We start from the raw sequence: 14735 nt of genomic DNA, 5'->3' as shown, positions 1-14735 counted from the left end.
AGCTTCGGTATTGCAGCACACTGGGAGGCAAGGTGAAGCTCACGGACATCCTCAAAGCTGTTTGAACCTTGGAGCCGAGTCTTGGGATGCTGCAGCGTGGTGGTTTCAGACGCATATGCTGTTGACTAATGTACCAGAACAGGAATGCAAGCTGGAGTCTATGTTGCTGAAGAGTGGCAAGATCTTACCTATGGAGCATTTAACATACTTTGCATAGCTAGCCAGCAGCCCTGTGTACCATTGCTCTAGCTGTTTTTAGTAGGGTGGTTATAGGGGTAGGCATCTGTCATATATGCAGGGTAGTTGTAGCTGGTGGGGCAGCAGGGGCTAGAATAGCTTATACAGACAAGCTTTGGGGGAGAAGCACCGTATATTACCCCTGCACCATGGACATACCAGGTTTAGTATATATTTTTTTTTTAAACCAAAGTGCATCTTCTAGTCAGGAGAGTCTTACGGTCCGAAAAATACAGGATTTCCCAGACAACCACTTAGGTAAAAATAAAAACTCCTTCACTTCACACACCATTGAAAAAGTGCAACATTGCCTTTTTTTTTTTTAATTCTGCATCAATTTAGATTCGCAACTAATTGACTAGCCCTAATCCCTAGTAATGGAAGTAGCAGTGACAACTACAGATTTACAAACAGTACTTTATAACACAGCCTTGAAGTAAACCTGAACTGAAAATAAAAACAGATGAGAAACATTTGTACCTCTTGACCTCTACAAGATGACGTAGAATCAGTTTGATTTTCTGTTTGAAAGTTAATAAAGTAGGTTTCATGTTTTGTCTCTGAATGACAGTCTGGGTGCTACAATCTGACTTTTTTAAAATGTCTTCCATGCACTCAGAAGTAGCGATGGGCTTCCGAATAGCACTGCCATTCGTAATTTTGATCAAGTCTTGCTGGCTGCGTCGGAGGGGGTGGGGTTATCTTTACCATGTCACCACCTATAACTGATGCGCCCCACATCACTCCCAATGATTCCTTCTTCCAGGTTTAAAGCAGGAATCATTAGAGTGACATGGAACGCTACATGGACCGCATCAGCTATAGGCGGTGACATGGCTAAGTTAAACCCCCTCTGCCACATGCAGCAAGATGTAATAAAAAATAAGGATTATGAACGGAGGGCTATTTGGAAGGCCATCACTACTGAGAACTGGTTTTATGTCAGTTAAGCTTTGTAGCTGTAGTGATCGGTTAGGATAAACCCTATAGTCTGACTAGGTCCCACCTGAGAAACTCATTTGCACACCTAAATACTTAACCCTTTTATGCATTTTGCCAGTGATGCTTTTTCTATACCAAGCATTGCACTGTAACCCACCAACAGTACATTATTGTATGCTGGTTTCTCCGCCAATAAATGCTTTAGGAGGCACATCAGATACCACCATTTTCAGTGAAATAATTTCCCTGCCGCACCTTATGGTTTAAAAAGTTCAACCTCTCAAGTTTTACACCTTACAAGAACCTAACCACGCACTGCCTGTATGTATTCTGCACGTCCCCACCTCTTGCTCCCCCCCCCCCCCCCCCCCCAATTCCTTTATATTGTAAGCTCTCAAGCGCAGGGCTCTCTCACCGTTTGTCTTGGAATTTGTTTTTCATTTCATAGTTTGCACTCTTAAACATTTTAGTCACGCTACATTTGTCATTGCAATCACTAGTTCTTGATTTGTACTAGTGCCCATATTTGATGCATATCATTGTCTGTATCATCATGTACTCCTTGGTTTCCTAATTTGTACAGCGCCATGGAATATGTTGGCGCTTTATAAACCAACAACAAATTCTGCATAATAGCAGCCTCCAGAGTCTAGGCACTCCCACACTTTAATCTCCATTATGCAGGTTAAGGTGGCTGGACAGCGGCATAATTGTGATTTTCAAAATCTTCATGTAAACTTGAGATGGTCAACAAAATGGCAATTTAAGGTTTTGAGAGAGGTTTGGAAATTGCAAATATGATATGAGGCAATGTTTTGGTTTGTTTTGGGGAAAGAAAAAAAAAAGCTATATAACAAAATAAAAAATATGACCCTTTTGTTACTAATCTATTAATACATATAAAATTCTTATAACAAACTTTTTTTTTGTTGCTTCAGTGTCACTTTAAGATAGTTGTGAAAGTCATTGAAACAATCTTGTTTTAAAACTCACCCGGACCTGCCTACAAATGTTAAAGAGAAACTCCGACCAAGAATTGAACTTTATCCCAATCAGTACCGGATACCCCCTTTTACATGAGAAATCTATTCCTTTTCACAAACGGACCATCAGGGGGCGCTGTATGGCTCATATTGTGGTGAAACCCCTCCCACAAGAAAAGTATGTACTCTTGACATTTTCCTGTTTGTGAACCTTGCTGCATTGTGGGAAATAGCTGTTTACAACTGCCAAAAAAGCATGCAGCAGCTACATCACCTGCCAGCAGTAAATGTCACCATGTAATAAAGGTCAGAATGTACATCAGGGATTTAAAAGATTTTACAATGGGCAAACACTGACTAAATCATTTATAAATAAATAATTGTAAAAATGAAGCACTTTTTTTATTACATTATTTTCACTGGAGTTCCTCTTTAAGATAGAAAGTTCCCTTTATTATATTCACCACACAAGAAGCAATTTTTTTTTGTCTTTTTATTCCAGATCTGATACAGGCACACTGATGGAACAATGATGTGGTTGCATATTTTAAAACTGACAGCAGGATTGTCATTATTTTTATCTTTCATACCAATTTAAAACGTTTTAACCTTTTTAAAAAGCCTCTGTGTTCCGCAGAATCTGATGGAAAACCACTGGCCTGTAAAGCAGCAAGATCTGGTTTAATACTCCTCACCTTCTTCCTCACCCTCTCCTTCCACAGAATCTACACCAACCTCCTCGTAATCCTTCTCCAGAGCAGCCATGTCCTCACGGGCCTCAGAGAATTCTCCCTCCTCCATACCCTCACCCACATACCAGTGCACAAAGGCACGCTTGGCATACATAAGATCGAACTTATGATCTAGTCGGGCCCAGGCCTCTGCAATGGCAGTGGTGTTGCTCAGCATACAAACAGCACGCTGCACCTTGGCCAGATCACCTCCTGGAACCACTGTTGGTGGCTGATAGTTAATACCAACCTTGAAACCAGTTGGACACCAGTCCACAAACTGGATACTGCGTTTTGTCTTAATGGTGGCAATAGCTGCATTAACATCTTTGGGCACCACATCACCACGGTACAACAGGCAGCAAGCCATGTATTTACCATGACGTGGGTCACATTTCACCATCTGGTTAGCAGGCTCAAAGCAAGCATTGGTGATTTCAGCCACTGAGAGCTGCTCATGGTAGGCTTTCTCAGCTGAGATAACTGGGGCATAAGTGGCAAGAGGGAAGTGGATACGAGGATAGGGCACCAAGTTGGTCTGGAACTCTGTCAGATCTACATTCAGTGCTCCATCAAATCGGAGGGATGCTGTAATAGAGGACACAATCTGACTAATAAGGCGATTCAGGTTAGTGTAGGTGGGGCGCTCAATATCTAGGTTTCTGCGGCAGATATCATAGATGGCCTCATTGTCTACCATGAAAGCGCAGTCTGAGTGCTCCAGGGTGGTGTGAGTGGTAAGGATAGAGTTGTAGGGCTCAACAACAGCTGTGGACACCTGGGGGGCTGGGTAGATTGAGAATTCCAGCTTGGACTTCTTTCCATAATCAACAGAGAGACGTTCCATGAGAAGAGAGGTGAAGCCAGACCCAGTGCCACCACCAAAGCTATGGAAGACCAGGAAACCTTGAAGACCTGTACATTGATCAGCCTGTAGACCAACAAAGGTTATAGGTTAAAATAAGAGTAAGAGGAACGTCATGCAGCAAACAGTAACTGCTACTTCTGTCAAAGCAATGCAGAAGCCACTGTGAGATTAGAATGGATTAAACACTCATACCAGAGTTCAGCACAACTTTCCCATTCGCTCTTCACAAGGCAAACCTAGAGGGTGAAATTGTGCAATGGGCACCAAGTCCTAGCAGATCCCCCCCCCCCACACACACACACACACACACACACACACACAATATCTTCAGCACCTTGCAACTGGAAAGGTACTAAATAGGAGAGAAGTAATACAAGTCATGTGGAAATTCTGGAGTAAGCCTTAAAGTGTACCCGAGGCAAACAGGTAAAAAGAAAACACATACTTACCCAAGAGGAACGCCTCTGGATCCTGTGGAGGCTTCTCACACCATCCTTTATTGCTACCACCAAACCCGCAAAGATCAAATTGAAGATCAGGGCAGCCCTACTCTACAAGAACAAGTGTGGCTGTACTGAATCTGCGTGAGTATACCCGCACCTGTAAGTAAGCCAGAGCCGCACAACTGGCTCTGCGCATTAAAAAGGAGCACAGCCCGGAACATCCAGAGGGTTCTGGCCAGGGCTGTGGAGTCGGTCCAAAAATCCACCGACTCCGACTCCTCAGTTTAGGATTCCACCGACTCCGACTCCTCGACTCCGACTCCTCTAATTTGCATATTACAATTTTGTTGATTAAAGGTATGTAACATAAAATTCGTCTCTTAACTGCCAACGCTTACGAATTTTACAAGACAACTGAAATGAGAAGGATATGGAGACTGCCATATTTATTCCCTTTAGTCATAGACTAAAACTAGTCCTTGGTAAGAGTACTTGTAAAAGGTACAGGCCGGAACAAAGAACATCTATCAGGCCCTAGGCAATGTAAGTGTGGGTACATGTAAGAATGATGTGCAGGTGCTCTGCAGGGGAATGAGGAGATTCTTCCTCTATTACACATTCTTCATGCACAATCTGAACAAAGTTTATGGGTGACAGACAACACCTCTGTGTTCAATGTGCACAGCATTCTCAGTGGATTCCCTGCAGCTCTGTGGGGAGTGCATATGTAGAGTATAGTACTACTGTGTAACAAAGTAAACCTGAGACAGATGAAATTAAAGTTTTATACAGACCTGGGGCTTTCTCCAGCCGCCTTCAGGATAATCAGTCCCTCGTTGTCCTCCTCCACCACCTGGATCTTCTGCTATGAGTCCAGGTACTTGGGCCAGTCGGGCGTAGTGCGCATGCACACACTCCGCCGCCAGGAGCATACTACACCTGTGCAGCACTATTGCGCAGGTGCAGAATGTTCCTGGCTGTGGGAGCGGCATGCGGCCGGACAGCGCTGACTGGCTGAATTACCAGGACTCATAGCAGAAGATCCGGGTGGTGGAGGACAGCGAGGGACTGATTAGCCTGAAGGGGGCTGGAGGAAGCCCCAGGTATGTATAAAACTTTACTTTTCATCCGTCTCAGGTACCCTTTAATTTGTAGTCACCAAACCAAATTTTAACATATCAAATTATTTGATTTCATCAGCAAAGGGAGTGCATACATTTGCATAAATCAGCATCAGTGCAGAATTATTTCCATCTCATTGACCATCTCTATTAGTGACACAGCTACACATCAGGCTTTATTCTTACAGCATAGATGTTATTTAGTATATATAAGAGATTCCTGTGTACACATCATATATACAGTCACAATCAGATATGTATATCTGACCTTAAAAATATGGGGACTGCTTGATTGAAGCAGCACAAGTAACTAATTTTGATTGGTTTATTTCATTTTTGTGGACTAAGCACAGCTATTACTGTATATATACTGTATATATACATTATTTTTAATGACTATTATCTGAGAAATAGAACATTTTATCATATTTTCTATTTTAATTACAGTTACAAATTCATTAGGAGTCGGAGTCGGTGCATTTTTTCCCGACTCCGACTCCAGGCACCCAAAATTGCCCGACTCCACGACTCCGACTCCACGACTCCGACTCCACAGCCCTGGTTCTGGCGAGGGGTCGAGAGGACGCAGGAAGCCTCTACAGCATCCAGAGGCTTCCCTCTATTGTATGTGGTTTCTCACCCGAGATTTGCCTTGGGTTTTCTTTAACCCCTTGAGCCCCAGAGGTTTATACCCCCTAGTGACCAGGCCATTTTTTGACAATTTGGCACTTCACAATTTTAACGGTTTATTGCTCGGTCGTACAACTTAGCACTGAAATTAATTTTAGCTCCTTTTCTTCTCACAAATAGAGCTTTCTTTTGGTGGTATTTGATTGCTGCTATTTTTAATTTTTATTATTAAAAAAAACAAAAAAAAAAATTTGTAAAAAAAAAAAAACAAAAAAACAAAAAAAAGTTAATTGGCCCTAGACTAAGTTACTCAACTTACCGTATAAGACGCTCCCCTGTGCCCTCTGGTCTGCCCCCTTGTGATCTTCCCCGTGTCCTCTGGTCCCCCCCTGTACCCTCGATTACGCGTCATTACAAGCCGGCACTAGAGGAAGCCGCACACAGGAGCCGGATGTCTTCAATCACCGCGGGCAAGATGGAGGAGGTAAGCTGCTGCCCGCTGCCGCTTCTTACACAGGGGGGACCCATCGACATAAGCAGGTGGGCTTAGACACGTAAGCGGGGGGAGGATAAACACACAGCGGGGAACCAGGCACAGGGAGGAAACAGGCAGGGAATCCCCGACGTATCGGCGGGCGTTCGGAAGTCGGGGATTCCCTGCCTTTGCCGTATAAGACGCAGGGACTTTTTCACCCCATTTTTTGGGGAGAAAAAGTGTGTCTTATACAGTGAAAAATACGGTAAATGACCAAATGTTTTCTCTACAGCAGGATTAGATACACTTGGATCAAGCATGCAGCAAGTGGATTGAATACACTGTCTAAATCCATGATCGGAGTCAGGAACTCAAAATATAAATGCTAGATGATTAGTACAACCAACAGGCAAGTAGGCATTTCAAAACAGTCTGCAATGGTGCTATCCATATTCCTCAATTCAAAGTTAATTGTAGCTGAAGTGCAAAACATGTTACAACAAATCTCAAAAGCGCTCTGCGTCAGTTCATTTCCATGGGTCTGTGGGGCAAGCCGGAGACTTCCTGTAATTGCATCAACACGCTGATTCCTGACCAAAAGCTGATTCCTGGCCAAAATTCTATATGAAAAAACACTCTGCTCTTTACTGGACTCCAAAGGCCATCGCCAAAGCTGTACAAGTACAGCCAGAGGCCAGGTACTGGGGGCTTTTACTTTGACTTCTGAGACCCCATGCCTATAATTTATGGAACCATTTCCTATAAAAATGATAACCTTTTCTCTGTGTAGTGTTATTTTAAACGATGAATGTGCATTTTGTAAGCTGAATTTGACACACTGGGGGCTACTTACCAGTTTTCTGATCCTGTCCAGAACTAAGTCAATGATTTCCTTGCCAATAGTATAATGACCACGAGCATAGTTATTTGCTGCATCTTCCTTGCCTGTAATAAGCTGTTCTGGATGGAATAACTGCCGGTATGTTCCAGTTCGTACCTCATCTAGCACAGGTTAAGGGAAAAAAAAAAAAAAGAAGGCTATGAGATGTGTTCACTACTGCGCAATGTCAAAGCCAATGTCAGTGCACAAAAATCACAAGTTATCCCTAGCACTGACCCACTACTTGGGCATGGTCAAAGCGATGCTTGTTGATGCAGGAGTATATCAATTTATGCATCTTCAAAACGGATTAATCTAATAAAAACTTTGAAACACAAAACTGATTAATCTAATTCTACCTAAGTGAGATTCAATTAGTCAATTTTCACGCTGCTCAAATTTGCATAACCATGCTTTAAAAAGAACCCGAGGCAGGTATTTGAAATCTCAAGAGACCACAGAGGCATGTCCTGTGCATAACGACATGCCTCTAGGTCTCGCTATTGCCTCTTGCCCCCCCCCCCCCCCCCTGTAAAAAGCATCCAGCTAGCGAGAGTCTCCTTGTCGCTAGCTATTTACCTTCTGTATGTCATTGAATGCACACTCTCCCGCCTCTTGTGAGCTTCCTCCAATCGGAAGCTTAGCCGCGACCCAGGAAGTACCTCCCAGGTCGCGGCTTAGCTTCCGGTTGGAGGAAGCTCACAGAAGGCAGGCAAGCGTGCATTGAATGACATACAGAAGGTAAATAGGCGGCTAGCGACAAGGAATGGGGGGTGTTATGAAAATTTGTCGGCTCAGGTTCATTCACTTTATTTGTATTTCATTGTCCATCCCTACCTCTCACCAACCTAAAATGACAGAATTCTTTATATCTGTACATAATGACAGAACCCCGCAGAACAGTAAGTGCAACCTTTTCCAAAACAAACCAACTCTGCCCTTATGTCCAAGAGGGTAAATGTTATACTGAATGCACTTAGCAAAACATTTATCGGTTTTCTTTTATAAAGCAGGTTCCAGGATAACCAGTAGAGTTGGAGAAAAAGGAAGTCTGCTTGTGAGTAAAAACCCTCTGGCAGTCGTCATACATGCCCATATTTGAAGACAAACAAGGACTTCAAAAGAGAGCAGTCACCAATTATAAATCTCCTGAATAGAGTTGACTACAATACATTTAGTGTGAAAGGGACAGACCCTATATATACCATCTCTCTTGGCTGTGGGTGAAGGGACCATTGCGGCACTATGCTACACAGCAGGCCATTAAACTTAAACCACAAAAGAGCAGTGTCTGAGCAACAGTGGGAACTATGCAAGTGCAGCTAGGGATTTGTGGGCAACAGCACTTATCTTTTTAAACACGAATTAGAAATTGACATTTTTCTTTTAATCGTTCTTAAAGTGGATCTACCCCTTACCAATAACTGTGGGTTCCAGATCTACAAACACAGCTCTGGGGACATGTTTGCCAGCTCCGGTCTCACTGAAGAAGGTGTTGAAGGAATCGTCCCCTCCTCCGATGGTCTTGTCACTGGGCATCTGCCCATCAGGCTGGATGCCATGTTCCAGACAGTACAGCTCCCAGCAGGCATTACCAATCTGCACACCAGCCTGGCCAACGTGTATGGAGATGCACTCACGCTGTGGAAGAGAAGAGCATTGCGGAACAAAATTATCACAGAGCACAATGTGTATGTAAAAGCATCCATTGATAACAGAGTGGATCATTTACAGACTGTTTTACTCAAATACACAAAACCACACACACACACACACACACACACACACACACAACACATTCTCAAATTAAACATGACAAGTAAGACTACCCAGAAAGCTCAGCCGACATTACTTCCACGTTTGCACGCAAACGTCTGCAAGCTGCTCCCACCCCCACAGTTTATCTGTCTGTCCGTGAAAGAGGAACATCTGCAAGAGGCTTTCACATGAATCGGGATTATCCTTTGAGATGAAGCTGATTCTTTACAAGTACTCAGTTTACAATGCAGGCATGCTCCACCCAACAGCTGTTCATCTGAGCTTCATTCTGAATGCCAAAGACATGCCCACAGGTGTTCATTATAGAGTTTAAACCCATGCTTAAGAATCATTTGTAATATTAGATATTAAAAAAGGAAGTTTCAGATTCCTCACTGGTAACAACTTTTTTTTTTAAACCTCCTTCCCCCCCCCCCATTCCTATAGCATACCATGCTTTATCATCATCATCATCATTCCTCCACAGGATAGAAGATGAGCAACTGTATTTATGACAAAGTCAGCATATATAAATGCCTTTACAAGTGTATGGATGCCTTCAATAAGGGACTGTGAATGTTCTTATTCTAGCTACTGTAGAACTTATCCATGGTGTGAGCAATGCGCAATGGCAAACGCTTTATTTCATAGCCTTGTCTATTACTATGGTATGTGGAGGTTATCCAGAAACACGCAGTAGACAGCATGTTAGGATATTGCAATTTGTTACAATAAAAGAGATGGGAACATGCTGCTACAGTTGTACATGCAGTGTGTTTGCATGCAATAACGCTTTGTATTACAGTACTGCACAATGGAACCTTCATTTAGTAAGGAATCTTTAGATTGGGCTTGCTCTTGCTATATACATTGCTGTGCGGTGTATAGAGACACATAGTGGCTGGCAAAATATTAGTCAGCCGTGAAGGGCTCTCCTGTTCAGCATGATGGTATGGGGTCAGTGCTGCAACGTTGTCATGTGTTGCCTAGAGTGAACGAGGCCTTACTGGTAATTGCCTCACTGGCTAGATCGCTTATGCTGAGAATACACTGAGATTTTTCAGCAGACTTACAGCCCGGTCATCTTTCTGATAGATTTCCATTCACTTCTATGAGAAAATAGATTAGAAAATGATCTAAATCAGATTAAACCTGTCAGAAATTATTAAACCATCTAGCTGTCAACCCCCCTCCCCCCCATTACATTAACATTGGCGTGTCTTACTCCCATCCTTAAATGTCACTCCACTAAAATACTGCTGTGCAGCTGCAATATGGTACTTTAATCTCCTCCAAAGAAGGGCTGTACTGTGATTAGGTGCCTCGTGACCAGAGACACTTCATCTTGTAGAGATGTCACCAGGGCTGTGGATTCGGAACAATTTTGGGTACCTAGAGTCGGTGGTTTTAATAAACTGAGGGGTCGGATGATTTTTGAACCGAATACATAGCCTTTGTAAAAATTAGACTACGGAGTCGGAGCAATTTTGGGTACCTGGAGGTTTCATAAACTGAGGAGTTGGATGATTTTTGTACCAACTCCCCACCATGGATGTCACAGACTTTAGTCTGGAGCATCACTGAGCTTATCTGGCTGGGCGTGGCACTGCAGTCACATTATATGCCCATAGGGACACTGACCCTGAGCAGTGTCTAAATGGCAGAGTTCAGCAGAGATATAGCCTAAATGGCCATTTATTTATAGTGAATTAAAAATGACAAATTATCACACTTGACCAATAAAAGGACAAGTAGTTGATGTTCTCCGCTGATCCATGGTTTGACCACTATAGCACAAATACCCTAGTGATTCAAGGTTACATTTACTTGAATTGCCATCACTTATCTCTCCTTCATGGTCATGTTTTGCAAAAATCTGTTGGATCAGACACCAATGTTCTCCATTGCAGCTTATGCCGGTTATTTGATCCCTTTGAAGCATAGTAGAATTATAGAGCTCCCCACATGGCCTGCAATAGCAGATTAATGCCTTTGTAAACTACAGCTGAGGCCCCTACTGGAAACTCAGCACGACTTAAACATTAAGGCAGAAACCGCAGTATAGTAGTACCGCAGCTTGCTAGTATTGTAACATTAGGCCTTGTTCACACTAAGCATTGCCATGCGTATTTCAGCAACGTGTATAATGTGCAACATCAGAATTGCATAGACTGCACTGTCTGATGTTCAGACATGTGCTGCGCAGCAGTGTGATGCGCTGTCACACTTCTGCGCATTTTTTTTTTAAAACCCATTCACCAGAGAATGGGATCAGCAGCGCAACATTTAGCAGCACAGCTGGGGCACATTCATGTGCGTTGGGTTCTGGTCTCACAGCCATCTACACTGATAAGTGTGGACAAGGCCTAACTTCACTGGATTCTATTTAATGCCAATACTAAAAGTGGCCATTGAAGGTGCAATCCAGCAGGCAATCGGTTCTAATCACCGCAGTAATCGATTGGTCGAGCCCATTACCAGCCAAATTCCTGCTAACCAATCCGATCAATTCCATTAATGTTATCTAGTTGGTTATCAGGAATTCAGCCTTAAATAGTTTCCACATTAACGCAAACCATGCGATTCATTTTTCCCAGCCGATTTGATCAATGTGATTGAATCTGTTGGGAATGTATAGCAGTGCATCACAGCAATCATACCTATATATTGTTGCCAAAAGTTGATCAATATTGTTGACTAGACCGTAGGGGAAAAAAAAAATCAGGGAGGGGGAGGCAATAGATTTGCGGCCAATAGCATTCCACTGTATCTAACAATGCAGCACTAAGGTTTGATAGATTTTCAATAGAGAGTGAATGGAGGGATCTGATCCAATCTCTCGCTAATCGGAGAGGAATCAATCTGTTTGCCCCATTGGGTAGAAAATCTGTCTCTGCAAACGTCTTCCCAATTTCTGATATATGAGTTTAAAAGCACAATTATTTATATAGCACTGACATCTTCTGCAGCACCGTAAGGAGTATATTGTCTTGTCACTTAACTGTCCCTCAGAGGGGCTCACAATCTAATCCCTACCATAGTCATATGTATGAACAATAAGTACAGCAAGGCTATAGACTAGTATGCGATTGATCTGATACCCAGTATACTCCTATAGTGCATCCAGAGGGCTGGAGAACACCACAGCTGCCCATCCACTCCAGAAGAGCAGCGGAGGAGGCATCACATCTCGCACTAGAAGTCTGCTACCTCCGCACTATTTAGCCGCCATTGTGGCCAGGCTAGCGCTGTCCGTCACCATCCATCGGCCCCGCGCACAGGAAGAGGTACCACCAGCGCGCCCCCGCCCCCCCGGAGCGCGGGAAACCACCCCGCAGTGTCCGCAGGAGCGCTACTGTGTGCGTTATCACATCATAGAGGCTACACAGTACCAGAATCCATCCCACCCTCAGCATCTCCCCGCCGTCACGTGTAATGTACTCACCATTATTGAGGATGAGGAATCAGTGAAGAGTAAGAATTAAATAAAAAAAATAAACGTTACTTTATCCAGCAGCTACGAGTGGATGTAAGTAACAGAATGAGCAGAGAAGATGCTGAGCCGGGCTTTTATACCGCTCAGCCCGTGATGTCAGTCTACATTATGCTAATGAGGCAAGACTGCGTGTGATTGGACAAGAGCCCGGGAGCAAGATGTACGAATGCGGTAGGCAGGAGCTCGTATCCCTCCTCATGCGATAAGATGGCGGCTCCCTCCTTATAGTCAGCCGATATGGCTGCTCCTGGGCATGCTGGTGATTGTAGTCGTCCTGCTGCCCGTTATAGACGTATGGGGTGAGAGGGCTTATGCATTGTTTGTCATGTGGGGAGGTGGCAGGTTAGCTACAGTCAGCAATCAGTATAGGAGATGGATGAAGGCAGCCATAGATGAGCTATGTATGGGGTACATTATTCTGTGACACAGCAGCTGCCCTACTTCCCACAGGGCTGCGCCTGTAGTGGTATCGATCTGCCGTTGGCATAGTGACTCCATCACTCCCTCCTATCAGCTGTTGCAGCATTGTGAATGAAGGGGAGGATGGGCGGCCGCCTGCTGAGCAGTTGCGGATATACACTGCGGCATCCTTCCTCCAGCCCGGAGACAGAGACGCAGGATCCGCCCTTCATCCGAGCGGCAAGCTCAGCCTCTGCATCCATCCATCTGCACAGGATCCGCCCTACATCCGAGCAGCAGCAAGCCACACGCCCAGCCTGCATCCATCCATCCATCTGCACAGGCAGGGGAGGGGGAGCAGCCAGCACACTATGGCTCACTGGCTCAGCCTGCGGAAGGTGACCGCCAGCAGCATGCCAAGCCTGCATAGTGCTCAGCACACAGCTATGCAGGGAGTCTCCTGCCCACCATGACTTTCATCCCAGCCATGTCTTATTCAGTACATCATATTGTGCTGCTGCATCCAGATCTCTGAGATTACTGTTGTCACCATCACATTGCTAGAGACTAGAGAGTGATGTGATTTGTGTCAGTGGGTTCAGCATCCATTTTTTGGAACAGATCTGTCACATTCAGGAAGCAGCTAAGGCCCCGTTCACACTTGCGGTTTAGTAAAAACCGCACCGGATGTCCGGACCGCACCGTATCCGGACCGGACCTGATCCGCACGGTTCCTATCCGGATCCGGTCCGTTTGCATCCGGTTTCCGTGCGGTGTGAACACGGTTGCGGTCCGGATCCGGTTTCTTAAGGAGATACACATCCTGTAAATACCTGGGGTCTGGGAGGTCAGCAGAAGGGTCTGGGGTCATTGTTGGAGACAAGTGGACGTGTGGAGACCATCCGTGGATACAGAGACTGCAGTTGGGACCATGGATCCAGGCATTTTTTACTCGTAAACCTGGGAATTCTCTCCTTCCTGTTGTTCGCCTCCTTGTCAGACATATCAGACATGTTGCTGCCAAAAAGAGCTCCAGCATGAAATCGCTGCTGCCCCACTCTTTGAACGCTGGGCCCATGTGGTCCCCATCCAAAATGCATAGGAAGTGGGGTAGAACGTCCGGTTTTTGTAGCCAGTGTGTTGTGCGCTCTCCGGCTCTCATTGCTTTGTATTGGCCGGATGGTGCAGTCCGGCTCCGCCCCGGATACGGCTGCCGGAGGAGCCGGACCAAAAAATAGCGCATGTTGGAACGGACGCTGGAGTCCGGTCCGGCTCCGGTCCGGCAGAACGGACGCATGTGAACGGACGCATAGGCTTTCATTGCTATGCCGTGCGTCCGTTCCGTCCGTTCTGCAAGCGGTCCGGCTCCGGCACGGCGATTCCGGATGGCCACTGCTAATGTGAACCGGGCCTAACTGATGCAGCTAAGACATATAATGGGTGGGTTCTTTTACTGGGACCAACAAGATACAAAAAAAACCCCTCCTTTTCATGGGTGAGGCCTGGAACCCACTACAAAGCGCTATCACTAATCGCTAGCGTTTTTAATGAGCGTTTTGTAAACTATTTCATGAGCGTTTTCTGGTGATTTTGATAGCGATTTTAAAAAGTGTAAGCATTTTGCCAGCGATTTGCTATTAGCGTTTTTAATTCTGATTAGTCCTTTTCAATTAATTTAAATTTTTTTACAGTGTGCAGTCTTTTAGAAACGCTAGGAAAATTGCTCGGTATAGCGATTCATGAGCGATTACGCCAGGGTTTATATTATTATT

At 44.7% G+C, this 14735-nt stretch overlaps 1 protein-coding gene across 4 annotated transcripts in view; it reads right to left on the bottom strand.

Annotated features, from left to right (window-relative positions):
- Window positions 1-2628: 2628 nt before the first annotated feature.
- Window positions 2629-14735, bottom strand: part of LOC137545906 (tubulin alpha-1B chain) — a 267551-nt gene continuing 255444 nt past the window's right edge. Inside the window, exons 1-4 of one of the 4 annotated variants that reach the window (XM_068267673.1) lie at window positions 12170-12255; window positions 8729-8951; window positions 7284-7432; window positions 2629-3824 (exon numbers count right to left, since the gene is read on the bottom strand). In XM_068267673.1, the coding sequence (XP_068123774.1) occupies window positions 2844-3824; window positions 7284-7432; window positions 8729-8951; window positions 12170-12223 (1407 nt within the window). In that variant the 5' untranslated portion in view covers window positions 12224-12255 and the 3' untranslated portion in view covers window positions 2629-2843. Of the gene's footprint in view, window positions 3825-7283; window positions 7433-8728; window positions 8952-12169; window positions 12256-12278; window positions 12298-12513; window positions 12662-14735 lie in introns of those variants that run through there. The other 3 variants (XM_068267675.1, XM_068267674.1, XM_068267676.1) reach the window with 3 other exon arrangements.

The sequence above is a fragment of the Hyperolius riggenbachi genome, chromosome 2 (genome assembly GCF_040937935.1).
Source record: "Hyperolius riggenbachi isolate aHypRig1 chromosome 2, aHypRig1.pri, whole genome shotgun sequence".
Taxonomy (NCBI): Eukaryota; Metazoa; Chordata; class Amphibia; order Anura; family Hyperoliidae; genus Hyperolius; species Hyperolius riggenbachi.
Note: the sequence above shows the minus strand (reverse complement) of the source record. Positions and strands in the feature narration are given on the sequence as shown.